Source organism: Kogia breviceps, chromosome 2 (genome assembly GCF_026419965.1).
Source record: "Kogia breviceps isolate mKogBre1 chromosome 2, mKogBre1 haplotype 1, whole genome shotgun sequence".
NCBI lineage: Eukaryota > Metazoa > Chordata > Mammalia > Artiodactyla > Physeteridae > Kogia > Kogia breviceps.
In genome coordinates, this window is record NC_081311.1 from 157,458,493 (window position 1) to 157,471,022 (window position 12,530).

Sequence of the window (12,530 nt, forward strand, 5' to 3'; positions counted from 1 at the left end):
AATAGACAAATGTAAGAGAATAGAGAGCTAAAATAGGACCATGTTTACATGGAATTTGACAGGAATGCAGAGCAGACTATTCTTCCCACCCAGATTAGCACACAATTTGTGTATTTTCACTGGTGCTCAAACTTGTAGGCTTATTATAGTGGGCTTTCTATTCAGATGGCAAATTTTCAGTAGAAATTTTGCAAGTCATTTAGTGAAAATTTGTATCATGAGAATTATGATAGTGAAGATTATAATCCATATCTGTAAACTATTTAAAAATGGACTCATGTGACAGCGCTTGTCCAGGATGGGGGTGGGGAGAATGTCATGTGTATGGAACTAATATGCTTAAAGAGGATGTTAGCTATATCTGTAATGTCTTACTATTTAAATTATTGGAAACAAATACGACTAAATATTAATTTCCAGGTGGTGAGATTAAGGTGTTATGTTTTTCTTTGTACTTTTCTAGACCTTTTGCATTTCTCAAAATATATTATGTACCTTATATTGATGAAACTATATTCTGCTAACAAGTCAAAATATTGAATAAACCTAATCCTTGCCAGGATTTTAGAAAATTATTTTTCAAAATTTTATATGTGTAGCTTCATTACTTTCCAGAAAAATGGGCTGATTATTTTTGTCATGTGAGAGATACCCACCTTTTTCTTTATAGTGTCTCTCTTTTCCTTAACTAGCTCAGGTAACTTGTTTATTTAACTAAAGATTCTCCACGGCACAGAGTTTCATATCTTTTCTGATAATTAGAGGTAAAATATTAGTCTTGAGCTCATACATAGTAATCAATAAGTAAACTAATGTTTTGATTATTCTTTTGAAAAGTCTGTACAATGAAACTACAAAAAAACCCAAAATGTATGATATAAATATATTTTAATATTTAAAATATACATTAAGAGCATGAATAAATAGACTAATTGCCAAGATTTCCATTTCACATAGAATTTTTTCACTTTATGAGAAAGAGAATTTAGACCTCAAAAATATGATTGCCTATATGCTGTTATTCAATTTTTAAACAAAAATTTGTTTTCATTTTTGGAGATGACAAGGTCAAGACAGAGCGAGAATTGCCTCCATTTATATATGGACGAGATTTTAAATGCCAGAATTTTCACTACAAAGAGGATCAGTATTTTCATGTTCATGGAGGAATTGAATTTGATATCAGCACTCCTTCAATTGAGAATGCTTTGGAAGATTTTAAGGTTTAAATTATTATTGTTCCTGAAATGGTTTGTCATTTCACAACTCTTTTATCGTATTCTCCAACCAGAAAGAGTCTCTGTTGGTATAAGCACTGGGCAGCTCTCCAAATGATTATCTTCACAACTCACTAATTTCTTCAAACATTACATAACATATATGAATTAAGTGCAAGTATATCTAAGGTCTTGTGTTAAATGTCAGAGATAAAATGATAAATAAGCTAGGCGCAACTATCATCCTTGCAGAATTTACAGACTTCTAATGGACCACATTTGCCCTAGAATAGTTAATCGAAGAATACGGTAGAAATCCCTGAACATTAACTACATAGTCTTCCATTTTTCTCAAAGATTAGTATTAGAACAGAGATCCTCTAGAGTTTGAGAACAAAATTCATCTGGAAAACATGATATATTTCAATTGTCACTGTTCTACCTTCTCCATATTCTTTTTAAAAAATTTTCCTGGGCTTCCCTGGTGACGCAGTGGTTGAGAGTCCGCCTGCCGATGCAGGAGACACGGGTTCGTGCCCTGGTCCGGGAGGATCCCACATGCCGCGGAGCAACTAAGCCCGTGAGCCATGGCCGCTAGGCCTGTGCGTCCGGAGCCTGTGCTCCACAACGGGAGAGGCCACAACAGTGAGAGGCCCGCATACCGCAAAAAAAAAAAAAAAAAAAATTCCTCTCTAATCCAAATTAGGGATTGGATACATTCAGTTATTACCAGGGTCACTTGGGATTTTTTATTAAAAATTTGTCCTTTACAGGTATAAAATTTCATCTAAAATAAGTCTTACAATTGTTTAGATTTGTTTAAAGATTTTTTTTAGTAACATAACTTGTATTTTAGAACAATTTAGAAAAAATACGGGATTGTGCTGCTAATACATTTGCAGAAGATTCAGGATACAAAGAACATTACTCAATACCAATCATGAAATTAAATGGAAAAAGGTAAGGAACTTTTAGTAATTATTCATAGTAACACAACTTGTTGAAAGCAGAAAACAGGAAAGTGTCAAAATGCAAAGGCTAACTTAAAACCTCAGGATGGAGATCCTAGAACAATAATAACCCCTGTGAATGACTACGAACTCTACAAAGTATTAAATGTTATATTTATTACTTCATACACCTTGATGCATTCTGTGTAATAATCCTTAGACATTGTAATTTGTTCTTACAATGAACACAGTGGTTAAATGGGAATGGAGGTGGGGGTCAAATCCTATGGGCCCACTGAAAAGCAATGGACTCAGCACACACCCCTTTGTTTCCGTAAGAAATGTGATTTTAAATCCTCTTCCTCTTCTGGGTCTTGTTAAGCCTGTGTTCTCTTAGAGCACCGTGTTTCTCTCAGTATTTTTAGGCTCTTTTATGTATGTTCTTGGATTTTCACAGCTTGGAAACTGAAATTTGTAAATAAGGGAAATAGAATGCAGAGGAAACCTTTGAGTTGGAGGTTAGAGACTTGAGATTTTAAAGCATATTGGAGTTTGTTTTGTTTTTCTTAAAGTCATGGAAGTAGTTGAGAGGCTAGGGCCATGTCAGGAACTCTGGAGAATAGAAACCTTTAAGGAGGGTGGGAACTAGCAGAGGAGAGAGCAAAAGAGACTGAGAAGGAATGATAGAGGTAGAGGAGAAATGAGAAAGTATGATAGCATGGAAGCCAAATGGGGAGAAGTTTTAAAATATGGTAATAAAAAGCATCAAACTCAAGAGAGAAAAAGGCCAAGTTGATTTAAGACTGAAGAAAGCCCTCTAAATTTGACAATGACTTGATAAGAGAAGATGTGGTTGTAGAAGGCTATGTGTAATAAGTTGAAGGATAAAGTCGGGGAGAGTTCATGGGATGTGAAGAAGTAAAGACAAAGTTTATAAATTTCTTTCAAGATGCATGGCAATGAGGAAAATAAGAGGAATAAGGTAGAAGGAGAAGCAGATAAAAGATGAAAGGTGGATCTTTCCACTGAATACTGCCTGGATGCACACAAGGTACTAGAGCTAAAGTCAAAGACCATGTGGCTAACGGCCTCCATGATTTTGAAGGGAACTAAGAAGTATATCTCACTCCTCTGGAATGGACAGTTGGTGTGCATCTCCCTGGAGGAGGAATCTCTGAGGGACCTAGCACCTGTAGACGTACTCCGTGTACGATTCTTGCCAAGCTGGAGTCTCTTCTAAACAAAGGTTTATTCTCCCAGGTTCTAGTGTCTAGCGGGACATGAATGATCCTGGAAATGCAGGGAAAGAGCTGGAATGAAGACTATGCTGGATGAGAGGTTGTTGTGGGTGAAGGAGTATGGTTGGTGTAAGCACCCTGCCATTGCACCGTAAGGGATCCAGTCATATCACTGCAGTGGGATCTCATGGTGGAATTGTTTCTCTAGTTTCTGACGAATGCACGGCATTTGGTGATCAGTGTTGGCAAATTGTAGACGGACGGATTTGAATGTTCAGACTTTCAAAACCAGCATAAGCTTGTTTCCTAGACCCAGCCAGCATGGAGTACAAGTGAAAACCACAAGAGGAGGAGTAGTATTTTCCTGGCTCCTGAGCCAATTACCAGTGAACCTTCAGTTCCCTATAAAATCTACCCCCACAGAATTATTTCTAGAAATCTTGTATGCCCATGGGTCAGCACTCTCAGCTACTGTGACATATTTTCAGTCTCCTTTCCTGCTTGGTCTCCCTGTAATGATCCACTGCTGGAACCCCAGAGCCCAACAGCCCCAAGAAGGCAACTCGATACTGATGTCACTGTTGTCTCTGACACTGCTGCTCCTGGTTACAGAGCTGGCATCACCCCTGGGCTGACTCCTCCTGGTGTCTGGTAGATAGCACGCATCAAATGTGAGATGTGTTGAAGCCAATTCAATGACAAAGATAATTTCTTTCCCAGTTTTATTGGTTTCAAACAAGTGCTGCCTTGAGCCCCTAACAATTTGGTGCAAAACCAGCTCTTGCAGTCATTTTGCTTACAGTTGTTTCTTTCTATGTAGGGATCTTCTTACTGTGTTGATCCTGGACCAGAGAATAATCTGAATGATTGAAAACATACCATCTCAAAATCTCCCCTCTTCTTTGCTTTTAGGGGCACTGTTATTGGGCTGAGCTCATGTATCATGATGTTCTCTTTCCTCAGAATGATTTACTTCCTAGGAGACTCCCGGTCCCTAATGAAAATAGGATCATTTCCACTGGCCTTCCTGCCCTGCTTGGAAACATCTAAGTCCTACTAGATTCATTTTCGGCTTAGGTTGTATTTTTCCACCATACCAACATCAAAAAATAGGAGCCACAGTCAGATACCCAGGATTTGGCAGACCATGAAAGTAGAAGAACTCATGAATTATTAAGATGACAGTGATTGGAGCAAATAGATGAGTTGATACTGATACTAAAATGTCCTACTCGGGGGAGAGCATACCAGCATCATGATGCTGTTGTGGATGTTAGGAGGCAGGTCAGAAATCAACTTGACGTGACGGTGGCGTGTCAGGGAAGTGTGATGTTAGAGGGTCCGACTGCAGTCCCTGAGCTGAGAGCAGATGCCCAGGCAGACTATGGAGGGAGTTGTTTAAAAGTGAGGCTCTGCTAAAGCCCCTGCTGATGCCTACACTTAAAAGTTTTGAGTAAGAACAGTGATGTGTCACTATGCAGTACTTGGATGAGGGCTCACTCACGGTGCTGGCCACCTGAGATTTCTGTGCTTCCAGTAATCATCTCTGTGTGGGCCACTGTTGTCCTAATGCACAGGTTGTGTATCCAACTTTGCAGGGGTTGGGGGGTGGTGGTCACACAATTCTGAGGTCAGAGACTTTTTCGGGGTACCGTGATCTTCACCACTGGTTGCTTCTCCAGTTTCTAGGGTAGGACAGCTCCCTGCTGGTTTTGGATGTTTGATTGGTATTGGATGATTAGACCAAATTTCTAAAAGAAATCAGCCTACCCTCCCTTGGTATTTGTTAAATTCGTAAGTTTGTTTCATCGCTTGGGCAGTGATCTGGGAGTACATCACTGAGTACCAGGGCTCCAAATGCAGTCAGCAGCTTCTGATTCCATAGCAATTTCCCACAGCCAGAGCCAGCTCCCTGGAGAAGTACATGAAAAGACAGAGGTTTCTGACACTGGGATTCTCTTGGAGCAAGATGATGTAGAGCTGGGCCAGCCAAAGACCAAAGGACATCCTTAGTGTAATCCCTCATGCCTAGATCTATGGACACAGTCTTATGGGACTTGGGGTATCTGTATATGGTGTCCACTCTTATCAGTGTGTATAATACCAAGGAAAGATGAGCCGTTTTCTTCCAGAAATTTAGTTTAGTCATCCAGTGCAAATCAAGTATCCAGGTCTGATCCATACAATTACTTAAGGCCCATTAGCCTATCACCACTATGATCTGAAAGCCTTCAAATCTGGGTAGGATTCAGAATACCTGCTCCTCAATTTCGGAGGCTGGAGTCTAGTAAGTTAGGCAAGTTCCCATTGATGAAGGTGGACAAAGTGACAAGTCCACCACCTGGCCTGGCACTGTACCTGAGAGGTGTGGGTAAAGAAGCCTTTAGTTTATATTCTCGTAGTCTCTTTTCCTTTGGGGGAAGAAGATGGTGGATATGAAGAATGACAGCCTCAAATAAATGCTAACAGGTCCTCAAATATGTCTCCGTCTATGCAGAGGTCTGTTATATTCAGAAAACTGGGATTGAAGTAAAGGTCAAAGAAGAGAGGGTATTAGCCCCTGATTGGTTCATAATAGAGTGTTTTCCTAAGATCTTCCTTTAACTGATCCATGGAGCCCCCCGTGATTCCACCTCAGCCTCTGGGCAAGGAGTTTCCTTAACATAGAGAGTCACCGGCTCACTTTCCTGGAAATTAGCACAATGGAAAAAACTTCTCAGCATCCTTAAGAACTAATAGTCCCTGAGCAGCAAAGTGAAGAGCCATGGGAGGGGGTTACCACTGTCAAGAATACTGTTTTTACAGCAATCTGTAGTTGCCTTTAGAGGAGAAACCCAGGGAACATTAAGAGGCTTCCCACTGGCAGAGGTGGGGACAGCAGTTGAGACACTCACCACTGAAATCTGGCAATGGGGAAAGGTAACTCGTGGCAGAAATGGAGGAAGGCCACCATTTTCTTTTACCTGTGATTATAAGCAACCCCAGGGAACAGAGCCACTCAAGATGTCATTTTTTCATTCCAGAGTGAGAGGGGACTGGGCCTATTGCCTACCTATGATTCAAGGACCTGGTGGGTTGGGATTTCTCTAGCCCACTGTGCAGTGAGTAAAAGTCAAGCAGCCATTACCCAAAACATCATTCCAAATCAGACTCACGGTACACTCTTGAAAAAGCAAATGTAGACATAACTAGATTAAAGGAATTAAAAAGTAAATTTGTAAGAGGAGATTAAGCAGATGGTTAGAAGGTAGACCTAGAAATCTCTCAACCAGAGTTAGGACTTTTGGTGGCTTTTAGGCAGTGCCCCTAGTCAGTGGTATTGGAAAGACAGAGTCAATTAAAAAGGTCAGTATGAAGAAGATACTTGTTATAAAAGATTAATTAATGATTAATAACAGTTAATAACAGTTGATAACCTTGTCATTAAAATACTTAAAATCAAGTACATTTTAAACTATATTTTGTATTTGTTATAGAAAATTGTAATTGTTATAGAAAGAGTTTTGCCAGCATAGAAAAAAAGTAACAAATAACTTCCAAGTCAGAAAGACTTAAATGGTTTTCTTTATTTTTTTTTTAATAGCTACTATGTGATCAGTTTTGAACTTGAAACTTTTTATCAGCAACTATATAAGACACAGTGGTGGGGAGCCATAAATGAAATAATGAACAATCTGAGACTGAAAAGACTTCCACTGACAGATGATCAATTACATGAACAATTTAAGAAAAAATTTGGTTTCAAAAAAGCTATGAAATGCAAGGTATTTCAGTGGTTACCATGTAATTTAGTGTAAGAAATTATAAATAAGAATATGTCTCAAGTTTTTATCATATGGATAAATAATAGGTTAAATAAAGTCTTCAATATGCAATTAAGATTCCACATTTTAGCAGCTGAAAAGCTCTACAATTCTGGATTACAAACTTCTGGCCAGGTTACAAAACAACCTGCTTATGAATGGAATTGTGATTAATCTTAATAACAGCTAAATATCTATCGAGTGCTTATTTTGTATGCCAGGCATACAAATACTATAAATTCTTAGAACAAATTCTTTCAAGACACTGGTACTATTGTTATCAATCCTATTTTACAAGTGAGAAATTTGACATGCAGGGAGTTAAGGATCTTTCCCAAATCACACAGCTAGTAAATTGCAGAGGCAGGCTTCTTCAGTCGTGGCGACTAAATCTAAGGAGCAAACCTGGCATCCTGAATCAAACATCTGTATCTGCTTCAATATGCTTTAACTGACAGCTTTTGGAACTGATAAATTAAGTGGTGAGCTCACCAGTTTCAAAGGATACATTGACATTTACTTACCATTGATTTGTTTTAATGTCCACAAATTTTAAGCTTTGATAAACTATTAGTTTAATTTAAAAATATTATTGCAAAGCAATTATATGCTAATAAAGTTGTTTAAAAAAATTGAGTAGTCAGAACATCTAAAAGAGTGTAACATTTTCACCTCTCCACTTTGAGACATAGAGCAAAGAAGACAAACTGTATTCCTATAGCTACATATTTCAAGTCTCTAGACTTCTAAATTAGATTGTTCTTAAATCAGAGAAGGAATTCAAAGTCCATTTGCTTTATAAATAGTTCAGAAAGATATTTGTTTCCTTGTTTTAATTGTCTTCAGAGAAGAAAGATCTACAAATTTCTCCCTTAAAAAAAGGACGGGAAAAAAAAAACTTCCCCAAAATATTTTTTAAAGTTCTCAATGTTTCTTTATAGCTCTAACAACTTCCTTGCCCATGGATCTTGTGAAAATTTGACTGTAATTGCACACCAATCATGTGATTATATTAATATATTTCATTGCACTTTTCTTCCTTTAACTAAACTTTAGATGTATTTTGAAAAAACTAATTCTGGCCTTCCTAATAATTTTAGAGTATCCCATTTGGTATGAAGTCAGCTGTTGAAAGAGGATTATCTGCTGTTTTCCATACATTTAGCCGTAAAATTTCAAGTTCGACAATCAATGTTTCAGATGAGGCAGGTTATGCTATTTTCCATCAAGCTGCTCTGCACAACAGAGTTCCAATCATATGTCAACTGTGCAATGCCAACTTCAATGTCAACCAGAGACGCTTTATTATACTTAGCCAAGGTACCGTAAAATTTTTAAAACTTAAAATGTTTTTCTTTTACTTACCCCTATTCGGCATTAGGAATGCATGTTGATTTTAGCACAAGGTTAAAATTTAGTATTGGAACCTAGAGCAGAGTTGAGGTTTTTGTTTCACTTATCTCAGAGAGGCTCCTTTTAGTTCTCTAAGTATCACTTGTTGCTCCCTTATGTAGTAAATATTATTTGTTTATTGTGTTTCCCTCATTTGAATATAAACTCCATGAAGGGCAAGGATTTGGTTTAGTTTGTTTGCCATGGTATCCTAGTGCCCAGAAGAAAACCTGGCATTGGTAGGTGCTTGAGAAATATTTGCTGAATGAATGGCATGATGGATGAATTCAGGGTAGCCTTTTTTTCTTGAGGTACGCGGGCCTCTCACCGCTGTGGCCTCTCCCGCTGCGGAGCACAGGCTCTGGACACGCAGGCTCAGCGGCCATGGCTTACGGGCCCAGCCACTCCGCGGCACGTGGTTTCCTCCCGGACCGGGGCACGAACCCGCGTCCCCTGCATTGGCAGGCGGACTCTCAACCACTGCGCCACCAGGGAAGCCCAGGGTAGCCTTTGATAATCACTGACATAATTAATATACAGTGATGTACTGTAGAAATTCTGAGAAAAGAGAGATAGAGATCCCAGCAGAACATCCATTTCTTATCCCAGGCTCTTAACCAGGTAATAGTTTCTTCATACTACATAAACTTATATTTAATAACAAAAAATTCCTCTATAATCATAATTTTAGTATTAATGAACCCTTTAAGGCTAACCTGGTTTAAACTTTAAAAGGCAAATTTTCTTGATTATTATTGTAGATATACATACATATTTATATGTTCATTGGAATAAATTTAACCAGTATAAAACTAATAAAATTGAAAGTAAAGTGGAAGCCCTCCACAACTGAAGAGGGAAATAAAATGTTGGGAATAGCTGATGCAATAACATTGGCAATAAGAAATGGCAATTTTATATTTTAACTTGCTGCCTTAAGAGGCTCTGTTAAAGTTTCACACCAACACAAAATGTGCTGCTTTAATCCTATTGACTACTGATAAATTTCATACTCTATCAGTATAATTAAAATGTTTTGGTATTAACATGCTTCTGTTACTTAATTAAAATATTCAATACACAATGAACTTAGTTAAAATAGAGCAAAATTCAGTCGAAATGCAATGGGTGGCCTGTTATTTAAAGATGTGTTTTATTTTAAGTATTTTTGGTGTAAATAAAACACTGGTAATTAAAGTTTCTCATTCATCCTGTGACCACATAGATTTCCATTTGCTTAGAACGGAGTAGAGTTTGAAGTACGGAAAATGTCTACGTGTTATTACTTAACCAACACAAAACTGCCCCCTGTGAGTTTTGGCCAGCCACGAGCAAGGCAGCATTTCTGGGTCTGCTCTGATGCAATGACAGACGCATGCCCACACCCAGATGACTTGGCCCAAAATTACACTGAGTCCTGCTCGATGTAATCCTGTCACCTGCATCTCAACATAGTCATTTTGTTCTCCTTCATATGAGTCAATGTTGACTAATTTAGGAAACCTTTTGCATATTAATAATCATACTTCTATGTGTATTCCCTTTTAAAACAGAGTCATCAAAACTAGACATGAAAAAAGAAAGAACTGGTAAGATATAAGTAAAATACTTGGTGCATTTTTAAAAGTTTATATATTAAAACTTTTCTTGTAGTATATAATCTTCAAAATGCTGTCACATGAGAATAACACAAAATGATTTTTATATACATTTTGAAGTGTACATTTTTTCTACCCATGATTATTTATTCATCTTTTTCTTAAGTTTTGGGGGATAGTTCTCTTTTTTTTAACCTTGGAATTTGCAAATTATCTCTACTTATTTATGTAAAATCAGGCCCCAACATGGGTTTTATGCCTAAAAAAAGAGCAGTTAATATTATTTAGATATGCTGCCATCTAGTGACATTAACAATCTATGAGGTCTGAGGAATGAGTCATTCTTGCTGAGGTGAGAGACTTGATCTAAGTATTGTGTATGATGAAAACAGAAAAAAATTTAAAGGATACAGCTTCTATATCTATATCTAAAAGGCTATACCTTCATACTCTATATAGGCTAATTCAAGGAGGGTTTATTTTTAAAGAAACCGTTTACAAAGACCTGCATTTTGTAAGGGGAGAGCAATAGTTATTCAAACCAGCCACCTTCCATTGGTGGAAGAACAGCTAACGTGAGATGACCAGAGAGGATAAGTATCCTGACCTCATCATCCTCCTTCTCCAGTCTCCTGCCAGGGCTCCCCATTGGCAGTTACTGACAAGAAGCCAAAGGACAGGGGTTGCAAAATCTGCAGAGGCAGAGAGCAGGGAGGGTCTTAGAGGGAGGTGAGTGGGCCTGGAGGGGGAAGAGAAAGCTTATCTACAGGCCCACCTACCCTGTAGGAAGTTGCAATTGAGTAACAATAGTACACCTCCTGCATTATTGCTCCATTTTTTCCCTTTTTCTTTTCTAAATATTAGTTATGGCTACCTTGTATAATATTATTTATTTGTTTATTGTGGCTTCCTCAATTGAATATAAGGTCCATAAGGGCAAGGATTTGGTTTACTCTGCCATAGTATACTAGTGCCCAGGATAAAGCCTGGCATTAATAGGTAGTTGGGAATAGTTGCTGTGTGAACACATGATGGATGAATGCAGGGTAGCATTTCACAATCACTGGCATTATTAATATACAGTGAAGTACTACAGAAATTCAGGGAGAATTCAGGGAAAAGAGAAAAATGGCTTTCAGGTCCCATTAGGGCATCTGTTCTTTAGACCAAGGTTCTTTCTCTACCCGAGAATAATTTCTTCAGACTACATAAACCCCTCCAGGACTTCCCTGATTCGAGCATGACTAGGACAGTGTTTCTCAGCCTCAGCACTACTGACATTCGGGCTTGATAAGTCTTTGCTGTAGGGACTATCCTATGCACTGTAAAATGTTTAGTAGCAGCTGTGGCCTCTACCCACTAAATGCCAGTAGCAACCCCTACCCCAGCTGTGACAACCAAAATATCATCAGACATTGAATATGTCAAGGGGAGACATTTCGTCCCACTATTATTGGATAAACTTTCAAGTATGTAGGAGTCACACAGGTATCTTGTTAAATGCAGGCTGATTCAGAGGGCTGGCTGAGAGCCGAGATCCTGCATTTCTATTAAACACACTTTAAAGGAGTAAGAGGGGGGTGTAAGAATAGTATTCCTGCCCCTGGGTTGTGCTGAAATGTTGTTTGAAGGAAGGTAGAGAAGAGAAGGAGAGGGTCAGTGGGGAGGTTAGCATTGTTTAAAACAAACAAACAACCAAACCAAACCGAACAAACAAATTTCAGTTCATTTTGATATGCTTCTCCTGCTGAGCTAATTGTGTTTCATTGATTGAAATGAACCAAAATGTTCTGTAGTCCTATGATTAGGTCTCAGTCTTTTGGGGAACTTGTGCTCCTGAACCATGAACTTCAACTTGCTTCTCAGTCCCTGCCTGCCCCTTAGGTGGATCAGGATGGCTGAAGGGGACTGTAATTGGGTACTTCCCTTCCCCCAGGTAGGTTAGGCTCCGATAAAACCTCAGCAGGTTAAGCTCTGGTAAAATAGTATCTCCTGAGGACCGAATGGCCTTGTTAAGAAAAATAGAATGCTTTGGTGTATTTCCAAATGGTTCCTTTCCCCGTTCCCCTGCTGGAAACACAAGGGGGTTTTTCTTCAATATTAACTGTGAGGACCTGGTCGAGCTTCTGGAGGTAAAACTCTCTAAAGCATGGGGGCCCCTTATGACTGGGTCCCCTGGGGTTTCTGACTATCAGACTTGTCCACACTGAGCCACCAGCAATTTGTCAATTACACATCAGGTTTTCTGACCCTGCCACTGGTTCCTATAGAGGTTTCTGCTCCTGGATTTCTGCTCCAGTAAGTTGTGATTCTCTGTATCTGCCTGTCTATC

At 38.7% G+C, this 12,530-nt stretch overlaps 1 protein-coding gene across 1 annotated transcript in view; it reads left to right on the top strand.

Annotated features, from left to right (window-relative positions):
• Positions 1-12,530, top strand: part of ANKAR (ankyrin and armadillo repeat containing) — a 79,010-nt gene that overhangs the window by 13,497 nt on the left and 52,983 nt on the right. The window contains exons 4-7 of the mRNA XM_067026446.1: positions 1,060-1,223; positions 2,074-2,177; positions 6,989-7,169; positions 8,309-8,528. Of these exons, the coding sequence (XP_066882547.1) occupies positions 1,060-1,223; positions 2,074-2,177; positions 6,989-7,169; positions 8,309-8,528 (669 nt within the window). The remainder of the gene's footprint in view (positions 1-1,059; positions 1,224-2,073; positions 2,178-6,988; positions 7,170-8,308; positions 8,529-12,530) is intronic.